The 21,692-nt window shown below is 36.4% G+C and overlaps 1 protein-coding gene across 1 annotated transcript in view; it reads right to left on the reverse strand.

Moving 5' to 3' along the window:
• Positions 1 to 21,443, reverse strand: part of LOC108038148 (teneurin-a) — a 157,460-nt gene extending 136,017 nt beyond the window's left edge. The window contains 4 exon segments of the mRNA XM_044460888.1: positions 13,762 to 13,831; positions 17,345 to 18,040; positions 18,043 to 18,111; positions 20,878 to 21,443. Of these exon segments, the coding sequence (XP_044316823.1) occupies positions 13,762 to 13,831; positions 17,345 to 18,040; positions 18,043 to 18,111; positions 20,878 to 21,250 (1,208 nt within the window). The 5' untranslated portion in view covers positions 21,251 to 21,443.
• Between the last annotated feature and the right edge of the window lie 249 nt (positions 21,444 to 21,692).

A 21,692-nucleotide genomic window follows, 5' to 3' on the forward strand; every position in this document is an offset into this window, starting at 1 on the left:
CCCGGCATTTTAACCAGCTTTTCCCTCCAGCCCGCCCGTTCTTTGCCGTTCTCGCACTCGAAATGCTTAAATGCTAACACGCCTGGCAAATTAGCTCCTTGCTCGCCCTTTTTTCCTCAACAGGTTCGCCCCGTAATAGCCCCCCAATCCCAATTCCAAATCTACATCCACATCTATACACCTAACTGGCTTATCAAATTTTCAAACTTTCAATTGCACTTCACAGCTCGAGCTGATATTATTACTCGATTTGATTACATTTTGATTTGATTTCATCTAGGATTTCGTTTAATTGGTCTCCGGGAAAAGCAATTTCGGTTGTGTCTTTGAAAGATTTACGATTTACGATGCACCCTTTATCACCGCCCCCTTTTCTTTCCACACGCTCCAATTCATTTGAAAGCGATTTGTGAGGATTTATGGTTTGTTTGTCTCATTGGCAACTTGCTGCATAAATTTCCAATAATTATGGAAAATAAATCTAGCTCTCTCGCCGTGTTGTAGTGTTGTGTAAATGCAAAATCAACAAGAAGAACGCGAAATCAGTCAAGTATTTTTCTTATTTTTTTACTCCAAGGCAGAGGAGCCCAGTTGTGCTGATTCACACAGGTAAAAACAAGGGGCGAGAGGTGTGAAAACGGTTTTAGACGCGAGTTGTGGAATGGGACGAGGGCACGAGGGGAGAAGGGGCAAGGGGAGCACTCCTCGAGTGTTTGGAAAATAAACGATGTTGTCTATGACAAGGCATGACGGTAATGACCAACGCTGCTGGACCAGAGATTCTGCTCCTTCTTGGCCAGCCTTCATCTGCTGCTTTTTTAGCCGCGTCATTGTTGCCAAGCTCCTCGGCAGCTTTGTTTTTGATTTACTTATACAAAAACACTGAAACAAATTCGGCAATTACATTCGCTAAGAATAACACCAGGCGATATATAAAAAAAATGTACCAGCATACGGATACCAAAACCAAATGTATTTTTACAAAATATTTTTTAAAATCCAGTACAAATGCATTACCAGTTCCAAAATAATAATTTGGGTTAGAGCCATATTAACTCACTTCTTCAGTATTATAATACATATCCTTAATTTTACTGTTTTATATATGAAATTATTGGTTACAAATCCTGATTCTATGATAATTAAAAAGAAAATAAGGTAAGAAAATAACATTGAGTATTTCTTGTTTAGGTTTTTCCCTTAATGCGTTGTAATACTTATATAACATTTCATTCCTCCAACAACTTTTTGATCAGTGCACATATTTTTGCAGGCATATTTTTGTTTTGGGAATTTTTCAATTCAAGGTTTTGGCCCGGTGTGCTTCACACCTCTCCGAATACCTCCTATCCTATCCCTCGCTCCACGGCCCCGCCTCCAGTGTTTTTCTCCGTGTTTCCTCTTCCTTGGGTTTTTGTGCAACATCATGGTCCCAGGCCCCGTGTTTCTGGGTTCCAGAGTCCCAGAGTTTCTCAGTTTCTGAGTTTCTCAGTTTCCTGGGTCTCTGAGTTGCTCTGAGAGGCTGCTGAATGCCTGACTGCCTGCCTGCCTGCTATCAATGGCAAAACCTTTTTGGATTGTTATTTTTGCTGTCTGCACTTGTGCGAGGAGCCCGAGAATCGGGCTGACTGGCATCATAAATCATCTCAAGTGGCTGCCGTCGCCGCTGCCGCCTCAACGGCCCTCTAAATCCTGCTATTTCGGTTCTTGTATCTATAACTATAACAATTTGCAAGTGTAGCGCACAGATACACACGGCCATACACTCATCGCGCGGACTGTCAGTCAACACTTTTGACATTTTTGCTGCACTAATTTGCGCACTTGAGCGTATTACTGTTGCCAGTTGATGATGCAGATACTTGTGCAGTTTCAATTAGTATGGCGCATTTCGTATGCCTAAATCTTGAGATGATACTCCTGTGCAATTTGTATTTTAATTTTGGTTACAGATAAAGATATATACAAATATCTAATGGTCTGAAGATCATTTTTAAATCAGTTTTTATCATTTTATTTGAGACAAAGTATTATTTTGCGTTCATGAGGTGGATTTATATTTATTTTTATCGGTATTTTTTACCTACATAAGAACCCTTTTCAAAAATATCTATTCATTATTGTATCTAAAAAGTAAAACAACTGCTCGGCGGCACTTTTTTGAGCTAAGATACAAATACATCTGTTGTGCGTCAGATACAATTTCAAATTCTAAAGGAGCCCTTTCTCACAATTTAATCCGGGCGGCACAGGTACCTCGAGATACTTCGCTGCATCCATGAGATACATTTTCTTTTTGGTGGCGTTAAACTGACAACAGCTGTGCGGCACATTTGCGAAACGATGAAGGAGCGAGGAAAGAGGAAAAGATAAAGATGCGGGGGAGGAAGAGGAGGAGACCAGCAGAGGATTTCGTCAAGATTGCGACCCTCTGATTTCTGCACTTCGAGAGCAGGTTATATACGATATAAGCCGCTTCTTCTCGACTTTATTGCCCCAGAAATGCGGCAACAGCGCCCAAAACAGCTGCTGGAATTCATAGGGATTGGAGTATTTTTTCACGGGAGAAACCCGAGAACATCACGATTGAAACTGATATTTTGAATTGGTCAACTTCGATCTTTGGCCTCGATGGAAATTCTTCGAAGTTATTAGGTTTTTCAAGAGCATTCCCATTCAAATTTAAGGAAAGCTTGATTGAAAACCCCACTTTTATACCTAAATTGGTTTCAACTGATTAGAAATTAGTAAAAGACAGTTACAACTTTGTTATCTCGTATTCCAGTGCCAATATATGTATATTTTTCCTAATTAAGATGTCGTTTCTTTCACACTTTAAACTGATTTGCTTCTTAAGTAAACATAAACAAAATAAGACGTTCAAATTATTACCAGCAATACAAATCGAGTTGAAATGTTGATTTTATCTTAAACATTTCATTGGTAAACAGAAATGTCTCAATTAATTTTAAGCAATTTAAATAGTATAAATGTTTTTCATGTAGAAAATACTCATATTTACATTGGCTATTGGCAATAAAATTTGATTATTAAATGATTTAACATTTCTTTACCAAACTTCAAAATTCTAAAGATATCAAAGCATCATGCATTGACTAAAATATTTTATATATTGTTTTGTTTTCATTGCTTTGTTTATGAAGAAATATCACTAATAATTCATGCAGACACAATAGTTGAAGTAAAGAACTCCCTCGCTTCAAATTCGTTGTATATGAATTTAGTTAAGAAAAACAAGTTGTTAAATAATTTCCACCATTTGTGTTATTACCCAGTTAAATAAACTGCCAATTGTTTATATTTTTTTACAAAAATGAACTCTCTTTGAGACTTCATAAGAATATGTTCCCGTATTGTTTAATTTATGGACCATAAAGATTCCATTCAATTAAGCTAAATTTTACAAAACTCCAGCTGATTGAATCGAACGTTTTCGGACTCTTTCAACAATTTGCTTAATTGCAAAACGCCACGAATCACTTCACATTGTCCCAGAAGACTGAACAAAAAAGGGGTAAAAGGGGCGTCTCGGGAATTATTCTTGCCTCCCGAGATCGGCGGGGTATATAGGCTATATATGCCTATAAATCCATCCGCATTTCGGGGCCCGTTGATTGCCGTCGGCATTGATTTATGGCCACAAGCGGCGAAGATCGAGGATGCCAGCGATGGCCGAAGAAACAGAAGATACAAAGATACATTTTGACAACACATGGCGAAGTCATAGCGAAAAAAATAAGACGACAGCGGAGCAATAACCATTTGCGTTTGTCTATTAAACAAATGTGCAAAAAAAAAAACAATGGCAGCACAAAACGCCTAATGAAATTGTAAGGCAGCGGGAAAATAAACAAACTGGCTCACAAATTGAGCAACATTTTCGAACCGGAGAAAAAACATTAAACACCAAGCACAAAAACTAATGAATATAAATTATTAACTATGCTGGCACTTTGGCTAATGTATTCTTCTTTTTTTTCTGGGGCTTCCCCCGTCGAAAAGTCTTGTACTTTTTCACACAAACTGCGTGTTTAAGGATGTCAAAGTGTTTGAGGTTGACGGCTGCATTTATGCTTGCCAGTCAAAATATTGGTTTAGAGTGAGTAATTGGTTAAATGACTTCCAGTTTCGGGTTTAGAATAAGAGATCTTCTGAAGATCTTAATTATTATTAAGTTGATTAAATTAATATTTTTCCTTAGCAATGTACTTTTAACGTTAAGTTAAATCCCAGCATTACGTTTTAGTATATTCAAAGTAAACACAAATTGTGTAGTAGATTTTTGATTTAAAATAAAGTTAATTTAAGAAACTTTTGCTTGTTACATAGGTTCTTCAGCATTTTTTGTGTTTTCTTTGAAGTCTACAACTTAAATGTTTTTTATTTCTTGATAATCTATTTTCTGTATTTTATTATGCAATTTTATTTAATAACAAATAATGTGTTGTAAATAAACAGAACAAATGCACTTAAAAATTTTTCTAACCATTTTAATACGAGATTGAACACACATTGAAATAGAATTTTTTATTACAACGTTAACATGTTACTAATTGTCCACCAAAAATATAAACGACATTCAACTTCTATTATTTACTTTAAAAAAAAGATGATACACTCATATTTTTATTGTTATCAGTAATTTCTAACTTGAAGTCCTGTTAGTTCCTAATCAAACAAACTTTTTAGCAATTTTGACCAAATTTTACAGCTGCAAATCAAAAACTGTGTTTAAAAAAAACCAGCATATTTCAAAACGGTAAGTTTCCCGCAGCATTTGTTTATTAAATTTGAAATCGATTTGGTAAACATTTGTTAAGTCCTTTTTTATCATTGTATAGTGTCTGTGATTACACTTCTTATTTATTATTCCTATTTTTACCCCACAAAATGGCATGTCTTTGCCCGCTTTTTGGGTATTTGCATTTAGCATTTTTGGCAATTTGTAGAAATAACAAAAGCGAATGGCTCACAAAAGGATGAGCGAAAAAACACCGTTAGAATGGTAAAGCGTAACGTTGCACAAAGTTGTTGTTATTTGATTTTTCACTTGTATGACCCTTTTTTTTGCGTTTTTCTTTTGGGGCCAAGGAAAAAGGAAAATGTATTTCATTTGTTTGTTTTTCTTTTATCATATATAGTGACCTACATTTTGTTGTTGTTTTTTCCAAAGCAATTGCACTTGCAATTTAGTTGATATTTTCGCTTGGTTTTTATTTTATTTTGTTTTTTATCCAAATAGAGATGCTGCTCAGTGGTTGTAATCCGTTTATATTGATGTTTTGATTTAAGAAACTTGCATTTTTCTTAGTGGTTTTGTTGTTTTGCGTTTTATTTGTGTTTTTTAATATTTATTTTTCTGGCACTTTAGCACTTGAAAAAAAAGTGGCGACAAAAACATAGATTAAAACATAGGTATATCGGTGTTAAAACGATAAGCGGAAATCGAGAAACTGAACGAAATCGAAATCAGGAGTAATAACAAATCGAATTGAAAGCAACAACAAATGTTTCGCAAAAACGCACTCACACAACGCACACACGGGGATATACACACGCACACGGGTGCGAGCGAGAGGCAGCGATACGCACGCGTTTACACACGGAGCCGCTTGAAAAAAAAACACCCGAAATAACGGTAAACGGCCGCGAAAGAACCGTTCGAGTTGGAGCTGAGTCGACGAATGGCGTGATAAAACGCAGGACGCGATGATAAACCGAATCGCAAAGCGAAACAGTGACAGTGTGACCGCACCACCGTGAGTCGGCTAAAATGTTGACAACGCGAGCTAACAGCGAAAGAGAGCGGGCCTGTTAAATTCGGTTAGGCATTTCTCACTTCATCTCTCTCGTTGGCATTCTGTTAGCGGCGGAAAACAGGATTTCCCTAACACTATGTTAGCCGCCACAGGTTTCTGTTGTTGTTTGCTCACATTTATATTTTGCATTTAGGTTTTGGTTTTTAAAACAGCTGTGTGGTATTTCTTTATTATTGAAATAACTAATTATAACAAGAAAATATTAAAATATATCTAAGCCTTTTTGTTTACTTAAACTTCTGTATAATAGATATATAGAGGAGGGGAGTACAAAGCATTAACTTCCATTTAAACATGTTTCTCAACCTTAAACAACAAATTTTCTCAAAATTATATCTACTCTTAAAATTGTTTAAAAAAAAATAATATTATTAATAAATATTTAATTTTTGTTTCTTATTTTTCTTTAAGTTATTTATGATTTTATCTCTTTTAATGTTTTATATAACAATTTACTTTGCTCTTTAATCTGTCTCATACTCTTTTAAATTTACTTCTCCCTTAACACTTTCTCTTTGCTTGCACTCCTGTCATATCCTTTGGTATAACAGTTATAACAGTCTCTCTTATACAGCCAACAATAAAGGTTGCCAACTTGGCTAAATTTCGGAAACAACTTGTTGAAGGATTTGCATTTTTATCACATTTATTTGGCTTTGCCATAAAGTTTTGGTTTTTCATTTTGATATCTTAATATGTTGTGGTCTTGTAATTTGCATTTTTCGTTTCTTTTTTTGATCTTAAGCTCTGTGTGATTCTTTTTTAGCTTGCTAAAGATTAATTGCTCGAAATAAAAAGAGGAGTGTTACAAATGGCGATCGTATCTGGGTAACTTGACACCTCTTCGAAAAAACACCAAAAATAAGGAAAAACGTTACAACATTTGGGCGCATTTCTCACAGCCCAAAAATTAAAAAAAAAACGAAAAACAATAATAATAAGGTCAATCAACGGACTCAGCGGGCGGCGACTGCACTGCCGACGTCGCTGCCAGCGTCGCTGTCAACAGCTGTCGCACATGCGCATAAAAAAGGAAAGAGACAGCAACAGAGGGAGGTGGTGAGTTGGATAATGCACACAGAAAAATTATGCAATCCCATATCACTTTACCAATCATTTTTCACATTATTTTAACTTTAGGAATTAAATTATATTTTTATGTGCCAAAATATTGTTAATACGTAACTAAAATGTAATTGTCTTTTGTCTCTCTCTATGATATTTTAAAATTATAAGTTAATCTTCTTACTTTAATAACATTATAATAAACGACATGTTATAAAAAGTGAACACTGAATTTTTTGATTGATTTTAACTTCTTAAAGATCATTTTTTCACTCATGATATTAAAATTCAAAATGATTTATAGATAAACAGTCGTAGTCGAATTTTCAATAATATATTTACGTTTTTTTACAAACTCAAATAAAACAAATTATTTTTTTCTTATTTTTCAATAACAATAATTAACGTGTGGTATATATATATTCATTTTACGATATCTTAAAAGAAGTTTGTATTATATTTTTCAGTGCACCAGCAGCAGATTAATTGCAGCGTCGGCGGCGTGAATTTATGAATTTCTCATGAGTGATGGGGTCTCACTCCTATTTTTTTTTTTTGAGCGCCACTTGAGCAAAAGGAAAAGCAAGACAACATATTTTCAAATTTTCCCATTTACTTTCTTGTTGTTGCGTGGGCCCGCATAGTTGTTGCTTTTATTATTGTTGATAGTTGGCCATTTGTTATTGGTAAGCTGATCCGCTACGGTTGCTGGATATATCTCCCGTAAACTAGGGATAGTCCAATCATGAAAATAATGGACAACTTTCAGCCATTCATCAGAGCGATTCAATGAAAACCATAACGTTCAATAGTAGTTTACAAAATAAAATACAAAAAACAATCAATAACCAAATACATTTCTACAAATGTGTCTCGAAGTATATCAAAGCATTATATTTTAACTATATTGAAAATCTGCAAAACAAACAGAGTGTCAACGAAATTCCCAGACACAAATTATATCATATTTATAATATTTTCTTCAAGACCTATAAATTTAACAAATCTTAAAATCGTATAATATTAAGAGTACTGTATTATTAACTCCCTACATTTATTTGTAATTTTCTTCTTTAATTCTGAGCAAATTGGAAGTGGAAAAAGTATTGAATGAGGCATTATACGTAAAACAGATTTAAAAACAATGTATATCTGATTTTTAAATAATCATATACCTGTAAAAAAAACTGTATTGAAAAGTTTCTTACTGAAAAGAAATTCCATTTTATGTATTATTCAAATTAAATTTAAATTTTAAAGTTTTTAGTTATTTATTTTTTTGTTCACATATTAGACATGTATTTTTCTAATGTCTGGATTTAATTAAGTTCTGGTCAAAAATGTCAACGATTTCCGTTTTGAGCTCCCAGGCCAGCATTCGCCCCTGATTGAACTTTCAACTTTGTTTTGACATCCAGAGACAAATTCAATTAAGCCAAATCAGACGGCAATTAAACAATTGAATATAATTACGCGAAATTATGAGCATTGCGTCGGCGAAAGAGAAGGGCGCCGAAATCGCGGATTTACGAAGCCCAAAAAGCCTAATTAATAACGAAGTGGGCAACATGCTGACGAAGGTCTTGTCTTCGAGGTTTGAAGGCTTGAAGGTCTGAAGGTCTTGTGGTCCGAAGAGTGGAGAACCCAACTCAGTGGGACGTCTCTGCGGTCAACTCCTACTGCTTTTGGTTGTATTCCTGTGCCATCCCCATTGCCATCCACTCATATACCATCTACTACAATATACCAAATAACGCACACAATACATTTGGTTGCCGTGCCACCTTTTCAACTCCTTTAATGAAGTGGATAAGCAAACCGAGGAGAGTATCCCACTGAGTCAGTATCTGTATCTTCTGGATGCCGTATCTTCTGGCGGATGTGTGTGTACAGTTATAATTAAGTGATACACATAAACGGGCGCCCCAAACCTCGACTTCACTCACTCCCCAGTTTATCCGTATCCGTATTCGTATTCGTATTCGTATTCCAATTCGTATCCCAGGTCTCAGTTTCTGTTTAATGATTGTTTTCAATTAGTCTGTTCGTTTTCCGCGGCTTTGATACCCGGCTATTGGCGGTGGTTTCGAGGTATACCATTTTTTACTGTTTCGTGGATCATATTACCCAAAGAGTGATTAATTCACAGTTGACCTGCTCGAAAACAAATCATTTGTTTTTTTTGACAATTCAATTGATTTAATCTATCATTTATAAAGTCAACTTAAACTCTAGTTTATTTAAGCAATTTTTTAACTTTGTTAACCAATTTGTTTAGGTATATAAGCAGCTAACTTTTGATTTTAAAATATTGGTTGGTAAAATTTGTAATATACATTTTACTTTGTGCACAAATGCCCATTTGTGGTTTCAAATATATTTTAAAAACCACTAAGAACTGGGTTTTAAGCGGAGTTTGTTTATATATGTTAAAGAGAACCACACAATACAAAAGAAAAATTGATAAGACTGTATATATAAATATTATATATACATATATTTTAAATTTTTATTAAATTATAATAGTGTGTAAAGTGTACTCGTTCTTCATGGAGTTTCTTTAAGGACATAATTGTCAAATCATTTTATGAGGTATCTCCAAGTCGAAACTCTAATTTCCCCGGCTTGACCAAGATCTTTTGGTTCTTTCTGACAAACAAACGCGAACACCAGAAAAACCGAGGCACTCACTCAGTGAGACACTCACTCAATCTCTGACTCACTCACCGATCAAAAGTGCGGGGGCGTTGGAAAGGTTTTCGGTTGTTTTGTTTTTTTGTTTCCAAAATGGTAGGGGCTGTGACTTAAAAAAAGAAAAACGATTGAGTAAATCCGGTATGGAGCGCCTTTTAAGTGTTTACGCTTGTTTTATTAATTCCCATCATACATCTTCGACTGTCAGCGATCATGAACATCTTTGACTTCACCTTCAACATCATCAACCACATTCAATGATCATTCGTTAACGATCTGCCAAAACAGAACTAACTCAAAAAAATTAGCCCATTGTTGATCATGCGAAGTATTCAACACTGAGCACATATTTAAATAAATTGTGAATAAATACATACACAACAACTATTAATATTAACTTACCTAAAAAACATTAAGATGTATTCTTAACTCATTTTACCATGAAAGTGGACTTAAAAATTGTGGCATATTAAAGTCACAAGAATAATTTTGATGCTTTGAAATTTACTTGTAATTTATTTAATATATCTTCACAAAAACTAAGCATTAAAAAAGTATTTATTTTTAACAAAAAATTAGATTCAATATCGAAATTTACTTTGATAGGTCGAATGATTAAATGTTTTTAACCTAATGAAGTTTTTTTTGAAATCTATGTCAAGCTAAATATGATGAGTTGAAAAAATCTTAAAACGCAATGCTTAAAAGATGTCTTTAACATTGAAGGCTGCTGTGCTTGATAGTTAATGCTTTTGGCTATTGGCTGTCAGTTACTTTCGGGACTCGGTTTCCGGTCTCCCACAGTCCAGACCCAGATCTGCCAAAGACAACTGGGCCGGATGACGGCCACAGTGCAGTCAATTGACCGCTAACTGTTGCAGGACTCCGCGCCAGTCCATGTCCTTCGAATTTGTGGCAGCCACAACGTGTGGCAGACAGCTTAAGACGCTGCCTGACAGGATGTCCACACACTTGCCGCACTCAGCGAAAAAAAGGGGGAATTTAGAGCTGGAAAATCCTCGTTTTTTTGAATATTTTCTAATCGCAAAAAAAATTAAATTATAAAATCACTGAAAAACCATGTCTATAAATAAGAAATGGTATTTTTCCATTGAAAAAACTCCAAGTAAGTTTCACCATGATTTAAGGAAATCTTTATAAAGTGTTGATTAGTAAAAAAAATATATTAATTATATTATTATATTATTTTTATTAATTCTATAAAGTTGTATAATATTCATAAAAGAAAGCCAAATAATAGTTGTAAGCCATTTTTTATAAGGCACAGATTGACAAATACATTTAAAAAGAAATCTGTTGGTTTCTAGAAGCTATTTCCTTTTATGAGATATGTATGAATATCATTTTTTAGCATTCCGGACTGATTTTTTATGGTGCAGATAACGTTGGGGCCGGAATGTGGGAGTGGGTCAGGGAAAAGGCCGTGTCGTTGACAGTCGTCATGCGCAGCTACTTAGACGGACATAAAATTATGATTACAGCAAATGCCATATGCTCCACATGCCACTCCCCCTTTGAAGGAAAAAAAAATAAAGTAAGGAGGGACGGAAAAATCCGAGGCAATTCATTACAATAAGCTCACGAATATGCCATAAAAATGGCAGCTCTCTTTCTGCGGCTCTGCACTCGAAGCATGAAATTGGCAATTCCAATCCGGTTTTAGTTGTAAAAACTTTCATGATCCCCACATTAATAGAATATGCCATGTACTCCGCTCAGCCAGCCCCGATAATCTCTCATCTTTTGGCAAGGCCATTATGGATTGTTCCCACCGCAGGTCCGTGATCCACTTTGGGTCCTTTGTGCGATTATCTGCTGAGTTTATTCTAAGACTAAGAAGTCTTAGTGCCAGCATTAAAGGTTGAGCTAAGTGTGGCTTTCTTGGGCGCCTTTCCAGGTTCACATTTAAGCCTTGGAATCTGTGGAAAGCATTGCCAGTAAATATTCTTTATCTGCACTTAATAATTTTATCAACACTTTCTTAAAAAGTATTATTTTAATATTAAACGGTTTTTTAGGGGGATCCACTAATTTCAGTTTATGTACTTTCTTAAGATTATAAAGTCTTTTTTACAAGTAAAAAAATATAAAAGCATATTTTATCTATTACACTTAATGACATTACTACAATATTGTGTTTTAAAATTTGACCTAACTTAATCTCTAATACTGATCAATATGAAAATGTATAAAAAATCAATGGCTTGTATGAAAGTAAGACCTTGGTTTTAATTTAGTTTTTGTAACCACAACTCCTTAAGAGCCGCAAAAAGTTGGCTTCTTTTTGGTCCATATTTTAAATACTCCTGACTTAATTAGCCCCAAAATCTCCACCAAATTAAGACTCTCGTACTTCGTAACAGTAATTTAGTGTAAACAAACCACTTGACTATCTCTCGTTTCCCGGCGAAAATCGACTCGTTCCCGCCTCACTTTTTAAGCCTCAGCCATTGTTTGTGCTCCATGGTTTCCATTCCATTCAGATGAATATCCCCAGCATCGGATACTCGCGAGGAGCTGTTGGAGTTCCTGGAGCTCCGCAATCATTAGCTGTAACATTAGCGTCTGTCTTGCGGTGGAAACTTTCGGCTACCTGAAACGCTTTTCCGCTTTTCCTGCCCCCCACCTTGGACCGCCTCGGAAAATCCACCGAAATGTGAAAGAAGTATGGTACAAGTCGTGGCGAAACTGAAAGCAAGGAGAGGAGATCCAATGGCAATGGTTAAACCTATAAAACCACGTAATCTCCAAGCGAGTTCTTTAATTATGCTGCACACAGCCACTGGAACTGGAACTGGAGCATCAGGTGGCAGGTGGCAAGTGGAAAAAGTCGGTGGAAATGTGGGGGCGGAGGCGGCAAGAGGGCGTGGCAGGACACACAAACAGGCCTGAAGGACGAGAAATGCAGAGGAGCAGAGCAAAGCAAATGCGAGGCGAAAGCCGCTTACAAAACCGCAAAATGCTACGGACATCTTTTTGCCAGATGGGTGGGGTAAAGGGGGGTGTTTTTGGAAATCCAAGAGGGGTAAGGGGGGGGGGTGAAATGGGGGGGTAGGAAAAAGGAGAATCCAATGGCCACCAAAGGCAGCCATTTTGAAGTTTGGCGCTGCGGCTTTGGTGTCTCCACATCTGCCTGGGATTACAATGAAGCTGCACTTGTAGATGAGATACGAGACTGTGGACGGCAAAGATGGGAAAGAGACGGAGGGTGCGACTGAAAAAGAGACCGACATACAGACAGAACGACAGACGGGCGCTGATAAACAAACAAACTGCGATCCGGCGAACACGGATGCCAATGCGAAACCATTTTGAGGATTTAATTGCCGTTAACATGAGGCGAACTTCATTTTACTCCGTACTCCACGAACACAAGGAAAAATCCAAAAGAAACTATCAAATATCATTAAATTCTGATTGAAATGAAACTGAAAATTAATAAGTTCTTAAAGTACTAGTATTCGGCTTTATAAAAACATATGTTTGTTTTTTATTTTAATTATTTGGGTATTTTAAGTATATTTTCGTTTGCTTTAAATAATGGCAAAACTTTTTATATCTTATGCATATATCTTTGATAAGGGCCCAAAATTTTGTAAGACCTTTTCGAGGCTTTCCAATATTTTTTTAAGTGCATATTTTGCTTTTTGTCTGGACGGGTTTCGGGTAACATGAGCTTCAAAGAGTGCTGTAGTCCAGCCGGAGATTAGAGGGCAAACGTTGACATTGTGGAGGTTCCTTCGGCGCTGTATTTCCCGAACATTCCAAACTCCCGCAAAAAAAGGACTTCACCCACTTTTGTCACCCCAAAAATTCCGCTTGATGGATTTAAGTCGGGAGTCGATGACAGAAACAGCACACAGGCGAATAACCCAAAGAAAAATATGATGTTAAGTCAGGTTAAATTCCCGATGCTTTTTTTATTATTATTCTAAGCAAATAACTTTAGAGAAATAAATTGAGAGCTTTGAAAACATGAAAAGTACTGCTAAACAATTAATAAATGTGTATATTTCCCAAACATTACATTTTATAAAGTTTTTTTTTGAATTCCTAAATTAATTTCTAAACTCTTTTGAATGTCAAAATTCGAGATGATTTTTAAAAGTAGCTTGTTCAAATATATATTTACTGGACTTACCCATTTGAGTCGCCTGGTGACAGAGGCTTTAGCTGCTGATCTGTGCGGAGGTTATCGCTGAGAATATAATCTGTAAGAAAATAACATGGAAAAAACATAATGTAGTAAGCCGGTTTTAAGTAGTAAAAAGCTTTCGAAACTTGTCCCAAATGTTAACGCTTAACACAAGTGTAACATTGTCCTGGAAGCGCTGTTAAGGCTAAACTTTCCGAATAGGACGAAAAGCTTTGGCCATTTCGAAAAACATAGTGTGCTTACGAAACTGTACCAAAAAGCTTAGGACGAAAAGCTTGGGAGATTTTATGAAATTTCCCTGCTTTTTATTTCCTCCATGACTGAAATGTTCCTTTTGCTGTTTGAATTAAGAACAAGCAGGTGTCTTAAACAAACAAATCAAACAAGAAATATTAAAGCAAACTCTAATTCTGGGTGTCTAGCATGATATATTGAAATGAATAATCGGAACAATTAAGTTATTATATTGGCCTATATTAGTTTTCATATTTGCTTAAAATGCTAATATTAAGAATCAGATATATAGTAATACATATTGTAACCGTAATGCGCGTCACTTTTAGTTGTTATAAAATCATTTTAATGTGTAGCACCTTTTAAAAGTTTTAATTAAACTTTGACTCATTAAAATTATGGAAAATTTTGGTAAGATAAGAGATTATTTCTCTGATTTTAATAGTTTTCTTTTCACATCCCTATAGTCAATTCTATTTAAGCTATTTAAACTCCACCTTCTGCTAATTTAATTAAGAAACTGATTTCGAATGCATTATTTCAAGCTCTCTGTTTCTCAACTCAATTTATGAGTTCATATTAAGTCAATATTTTTTTACTAAGGATAACTGCTTCAAATCTGTGATTAAATACAGAAAACTAATTGCATTTCATGTTAGTTATTTCATGTAAGTTTTTCGTTGATTTGCAAGTGAGTGGTCAAATGTCACCCACAATTAAATAGTCGATCATTTTACCAAATTCAAGCCGATTTAAAAGTGGCACACTTTTTAATACTTGTAGTTTGATTCTTTAATAATCTGCATTCAAATTTGTAAATTTAAGGTTGATCAATATTTTTACACTTGCAAAAGGGTGACCCCAAAGTGGACTTGTGGAGCTCATGACTTTACCAAATTTAATCCGATTTGAAAGTGACGTACCTCCTAAGACTCGTGGTTTGATTCTCTAAAAATGTGCATTCAAAATTTTCATTTTAACGTTAGTCAAATTTTTGACCCATTTTCATGTTAGTTATTTCCAAGTTTCCGACAACTTGTTAAGGGTGACCCTAAATTGGACTTCTAGAGTTCATAACTTTACCAAATTTAATCCGATTTTAAAGTGACATACCTCCTAAGACTCGTGGCTTGATTCTCTAAAAATCTGCATTCAAAATTTTCATTTTAACGTTGGTCAAATTTTTGACCCATTTTCATGTTGGTTATTTTTAAGTTTCCGACGACTTGTTAAGGTTGACCCAAAATTGGACTTCTAGAGTTCATAACTTTACCAAATTTTATCCGATTTTGAAGTGACATACCTCCTAAGACTCGTGGTTTGATTCTCAAAAAATCTGCATTCAAAATTTTCATTTTAACGTTAGTCAAATTTTTGACCAATTTTCATGTTAGTTATTTCTAAGTTTCCGACGACTTGTTAAGGGTGACCCTAAATTGGACTTCTAGAGTTCATAACTTTACCAAATTTTATCCGATTTTAAAGTGACATACCTCCTAAGACTCGTGGTTTGATTCTCTAAAAATCTGCATTCAAAATTTTCATTTTAAAGTTAGTCAAATTTTTGACCCATTTTCATGTTGGTTATTTTTAAGTTTCCGACGACTTGTAACAGGTTGACCCAAAATTGGACTTCTAGAGTTCATAACTTTACCAAATTTTATCCGATTTTAAAGTGACATACCTCCTAAGACTCGTGGTTTGATTCTCTAAAAATCTGCATTCAAAATTTTCATTTTAACGTTAGTCAAATTTTTGACCCATTTTCATGTTAGTTATTTCTAAGCTTCCGACAACTTGTTAAGGGTGACCCTAAATTGGACTTCTAGAGTTCATAACTTTACCAAATTTAATCCGATTTCAAAGTGACATACCTCCTAAGACTCGTGGTCTGATTCTCTAAAAATCTGCATTCAAAATTTTCATTTTAACGATAGTCAAATTTTTGACCCATTTTCATGTTGGTTATTTTTAAGTTTCCGACGACTTGTTAAGGGTGACCCTAAATTGGACTTCTAGAGTTCATAACTTTACCAAATTTAATCCGATTTCAAAGTGACATACCTCCTAAGACTCGTGGTTTGATTCTCTAAAAATCTGCATTCAAAATTTTCATTTTAACGATAGTCAAATTTTTGACCCATTTTCATGTTGGTTATTTTTAAGTTTCCGACGACTTGTTAAGGTTGACCCAAAATTGGACTTTTAGAGTTCATAACTTTACCAAATTTTATCCGATTTTAAAGTAACATACCTCCTAAGACTCGTGGTTTGATTCTCTAAAAATCTGCATTCAAAATTTTCATTTTAACGTTAGTCAAATTTTTGACCCATTTTCATGTTAGTTATTTCTAAGTTTCCGACGACTTAAGGGTGACCCAAAATTGGACTTCTAGAGTTCATAACTTTACCAAATTTTATCCGATTTTAAAGTGACATACCTCCTAAGACTCGTGGTTTGATTCTCTAAAAATCTGCATTCAAAATTTTCATTTTAACGTTAGTCAAATTTTTGACCCATTTTCATGTTAGTTATTTCTAAATTTCCGACGACTTGTTAAGGGTGACCCTAAATTGGACTTCTAGAGTTCATAACTTTACCAAATTTTATCCGATTTTAAAGTAACATACCTCCTAAGACTCGTGGTTTGATTCTCTAAAAATCTGCATTCAAAATTTTCATTTTAACGTTAGTCAAATTTTTGACCCATTTTCATGTTAGTTATTTCCAAGTTTCCGACGACTTGTTAAGGGGGACCCTAAATTGGACTTCTAGAGTTCATCACTTTACCAAATGTAATCTGATTTCAAAGTGACATACCTCCTAAGACTCGTGGTTTGATTCTCAAAAAATCTGCATTCAAAATTTTCATTTTAACGTTAGTCAAATTTTTGACCCATTTTCATGTTAGTTATTTCTAAGTTTCCGACGACTTGTTAAGGGTGACTCTAAATTGGACTTCTAGAGTTCATAACTTTACCAAATTTTATCCGATTTTAAAGTAACATACCTCCTAAGACTCGTGGTTTGAATCTCTAAAAATCTGCATTCAAAATTTTCATTTTAACGTTAGTCAAATTTTTGACCCATTTTCATGTTAGTTATTTCTAAGTTTCCGACGACTTGTTAAGGGTGAGCCAAAATTGGACTTCTAGAGTTCATAACTTTACCAAATTTTATCCGATTTCAAAGTGGCATACCTCCTAAGACTGGTGGTTTATTTCTCTAAAAATCTATAATTTTAACGTTTATTCAGTTTTGAATTGAAGTTGGCTTCCCTGGCTGTTTATGGGACAATGTTTTTTTTTGTGAAAATGAGAAGACTCAACTCACCCTTCTGCAGCTGGCTGGTGGGGATGAACTCCTCGTGCTTCTGGTCGCCCTTCTCCTCGTACTTGAGCTTGTAGTCGGAGTGCTTGCGTAGGGACATGAGGAGCGACTGGGTGCGAGGCGGGATTTCCGGGGGTGCCGGTTCCGGCGGCGGTTCCTCGGACTCCCCGCCGCTGCTGCAGTGGCCCATGTCCAAGGATCCCAGGACGAACTCATCGTCGCCGCTGTCCTCCGGCGGCAGCAGTTGCTGCTTCACCGCGGCAATCTGTTGCTGCTGCTGCTGTTGCTGCTGGGCGATTTGGAGTTGCTGGTGGGTCTGGGAATCGCTGCTGGAACTGGTCATTCCGCTCAAGCGATTCACCGCACTGCGGTTGCGGTGGCTGCGATTACTTGAGGCCGCCGTCGAGGAGGAGGCCGAGGTTTTCAGGATGTTTTCCAGGGCGTTTTCCTCGCCGGAAAACTTGGCGCTCAGAAAGGGATTTGTGCTGCGCGGCGTGTTGGCTGTGGCTCCATTTTGAACGCTGCTGCCGCCGCTGCTGCTGCTGTTGGGGAATAGGCCCAGATTCGCGTTCGATTGGTATTTTCCCGCCGAAACGGTGGACACCTTCAGTGGTGACCCCAGCGAGGAGCGCTGCTGGTGCGGCTGCGCGTAGGTCACCTCGGGGGCGGCCGTCACCGTGGGCGGGGCATCGCCCAGGGCGTGTCCTCCAGGTGGCGATCCCGTTGTCTCAGGTAATCCGGCTCGCAGTCCGAATTATAGTGCTCCATGCCTGCAAATGTAAAAGAGAATCAAAACATTAGATTAATTCAGTATAAATATATTTTGGCTTTGAGACAGATATATAACTTCCCATTATAAAAACTTCGACGATCTTGTTATTCTAATAATATGTATATTATATATCTGGACAGATAATCATAAGACAAGCAAGACAATTTTGGGTAAAAATATGAGAATAACTGCTGTTAATTTAAGTGAAAATTTGTTTAACCATTAAAAAGAAAAAACAATTTCGTTCATAATTTTTTTAGATTGAGATTATTTTAAGGAACAAGTCTATTGTTAAAATTGATACTGACTTCTTTAAGTATTACATTGAAAATATTGTTTTACCAAAGCTATTGTGCAAGGACCGCTATTTAGAAATGTGTTCAAAAATGTGTACTTAAATCTATAAATTTATAAAGAGAATGGTTTTTTTAATAAGGTGTTTTGGGTTAACTATGAGACTTTTAAATTTGTTCTATTAATTTAGTTTCTTTTTGTCTTGAAAATTTACAAATTAGCTTCGTCGTGGTACGATGTTCTTTTAGTATCGATTTTAATAACACTATCTCTTTGTTCTGAAGAACATAAAATAAATATAAATATTAAATAATAAAAAAGTAAATAAAACTAAAAATTAAACTTTCAAATTTTCAAACAGTTCTTAATTTGCAAAAGAGAAATTTATATACTGAACTAAAACAAGTATGGTTTTTTTAGCAATTGTTGTTTCATACTCGAATGAAATTTGATGGAAAAGGCTGGTTCTAGAGAATCCACAAAATTAAGAGCTCCATGTTTCCATGTTCTCGTGTTCACTACACTGCGATCAAATATTTGAGCATTTGCTCTCTGCGGAGACCAACATTTGCAATTTGCACGCCGCAGGAGGCAGCTTCTGTTTTTCTTTTGCCGCGTGGAAACTGGGAAAAAGGGAAAGCTGGCTTTTCAATTTCCCCGCAAGAGTAACGGCCGGCAAACAATTTGCGAGGAATCGTCGCGTCCGTCCGAGCGTTATTAGGTTGTAAAAAATGAATCGTAAATTGCATTAAATATTAACAGACAATAAAATGAAACGAAACAAATGCAGGCGGGCCGTAAAAAGAGCGTTTGCCTCGGTAGTCGCTGCGATTTGCGTTTTATGCTTCGATTAAGTTCGCTCCGGGAAAGTGGGCGTAATAGTGGGGGGGGGAAATGGGGCGGAAAAGTGGGCGGACAGAGGGATAATGCCGAAGAGGATGCGCCATTGTATCGGCCATTAGGCTGGCGCTGCCAACTTGATTGTAATTGAATTGCACACTGCTGACGTTCGCGGTGCTGCCATCAGAGTAATGTCGAGCACAGTGAAAACTCGCAGTTAAATGACGGTTTGGTGATACCTCATTCGTGCTTTTTATTTCCTTGTAAAAAGGATCCAAGTTGTGTGCAACTTAGTTGCAAATATAAAAAGTATAAAGATTCTTTTTTTGTTTTTTACGTGGGCTGTATAAATTAAATCTTTAACTAAGTTTTCTTGAATTTATAAATCAATTTATAAATTGCATAATAATGTCTTGAATTTGAAAAAATAAATAATTAAATGAATTTCGTCTTAAAAAAACTTTAACAAAATATAAAATGTCTTTCTCAAAATGTGTGTAAGTCTAGAAAATATAACCAATTAAAAAAAATTATGCGAATTTTACTAGGGGCTTAATTGTTTAAATGTTTTTGTGATGACAGGCTAATTAAATTCAATTTTCTTTGAAAAAGATTTAAGCAAGATTAAAATTTATCAAATACAGTGATATGCAATGGAGTTGTGTTTTCTCCTGTCAGCTTCACTGTGGCTCATCGGTTACATCGGATGGTTTACTGAATTCAATCAGAGAAATGTCAGGGGTGCCCACATCTCCCCTCACCGCTTAAGTTTTACCCCATCCCGCCGATTTATCCCGGCATCTTGGCCAGCTCCATTTCAATGGTCGCAATTGGAATCGATTTGTGTGCCAGGACCTAAGCCAGTCGGCTAGTTGGTTACTTGGTTACTTGGTTACTCGACATCTTCGACACAGATGCGGCAGCTGAATAATTCAATTAAATTAAATAATGAATATTTACCAGCTTGACCGACTGGGTAAATCGCATTTGTTTCCTAATATCTGTCTTATGAAAAACCTTCGGACTACACTGGGCCAAACAAAGGGAAACTCTTATTTTACATTGCTTAATGGATATAGATTGTTTATTGTTAAATTGTTAATACAAATGTTAAGGGCATATTGTTGGTAATTAAATTTATTATCTTAGAATTGTGTTATATTGATTGGGCCTTTAAAAATGTTTGAGATCAAGTAAAAACAATCGACTGATTGAAAACTATATTAAAAACTATTTTTTTTCATGACTAGTTGCAGAGAATAGTAATATATGTTTAGTATTAGGTAGATTCGTATTCAAATCAACTAATTATTTTATAAAAAGGATTTTTGAAAGGTACCCCTTGTTTCTCCTTTTAATAACGGATATAACACACATTTTTTAACCCATCCTCTTTTTTTGTTTTATTTTCTGTATAGGTTTAATATTAAATATCACTAGGAATATTTTTGTTTGGATTTGAATGAAAATATTTTTATGAATAGTTATATGCAGTAGGTATTCACTAATAAGGGGTTAAGAAAAATAACAATGAATTGCACTTTAAAGGCAGCTATCTCCTGCAGATTTAAAACTCCCGAGTTGGGTTATTTCAATACATTTCTCTGAGTGTATCCGCCGGGGTACTCACTTGCCAATTGCTGACTCTGCAGCAGCAGCTGGGCGAGCAGCTGGGTGTCGAAGGCCGTGGCCTGTCCGGTGTTCTGGTACTCGTCCTCGCTGCTGCTCCCATAGCCGTGACCCATTCCGTGACTGAGGCCGTGACCGAGGCCGTGACCCAGGCCGTGGCCGTGACCGTGACTGTGACGGCCGTGACTGTGCCACTCGGCGGATCGCTGTCGTCGCAATTGCTCCCCCCCGCCAATGCCAACGCCCCCATTGCCCGATCCTGGAAGTCCTGCGAGTCCTGCCAATCCGCCGGAAGCGTAGTAATACTCGCTGCCGGCAGCACTGCCGCTGCCCGCCCGTTTACGGCCCATTGTGCCGGAGTGACTGCTGGACATGATGACCGCCTGGAGGACGGAATAGCCGGATGCGGTGGATTCGAACTAGACAGGTGCGCCTCGTGGGGCAATTTGTCCGCCGGATTTCTCAACGGATGACGACGACGATGACGATGACGATGACCCAATGGCCGCTGTCAACGCAGCATTGCTCCAGCTCCAGATCCAGTCCATGTGGACCACCACCACCAGCTTTAAGTGCTTAACCGAATTAACGCTGAAACGATAAAAACGACAAAGTGTCAGAGAGGAGAAGATAAAGCCATAAATGCACGAAAATGAAAATAAATAGCAGCCGGTGCCAGGATATCGTAGCAACATCACCACCCCCCCTTCCCACCCCACCTCGGTACTTTCACTTTGACTTCTGGACGTAAAGTGAACTTAATAGCAATTGCAGGGAGGCATCCCATTTCCATTTCCAGTCCCCGAAAAGCCAGTG

The sequence above is a fragment of the Drosophila rhopaloa genome, unplaced genomic scaffold (genome assembly GCF_018152115.1).
Source record: "Drosophila rhopaloa isolate 14029-0021.01 unplaced genomic scaffold, ASM1815211v1 contig_3, whole genome shotgun sequence".
NCBI classification, from domain to species: domain Eukaryota; kingdom Metazoa; phylum Arthropoda; class Insecta; order Diptera; family Drosophilidae; genus Drosophila; species Drosophila rhopaloa.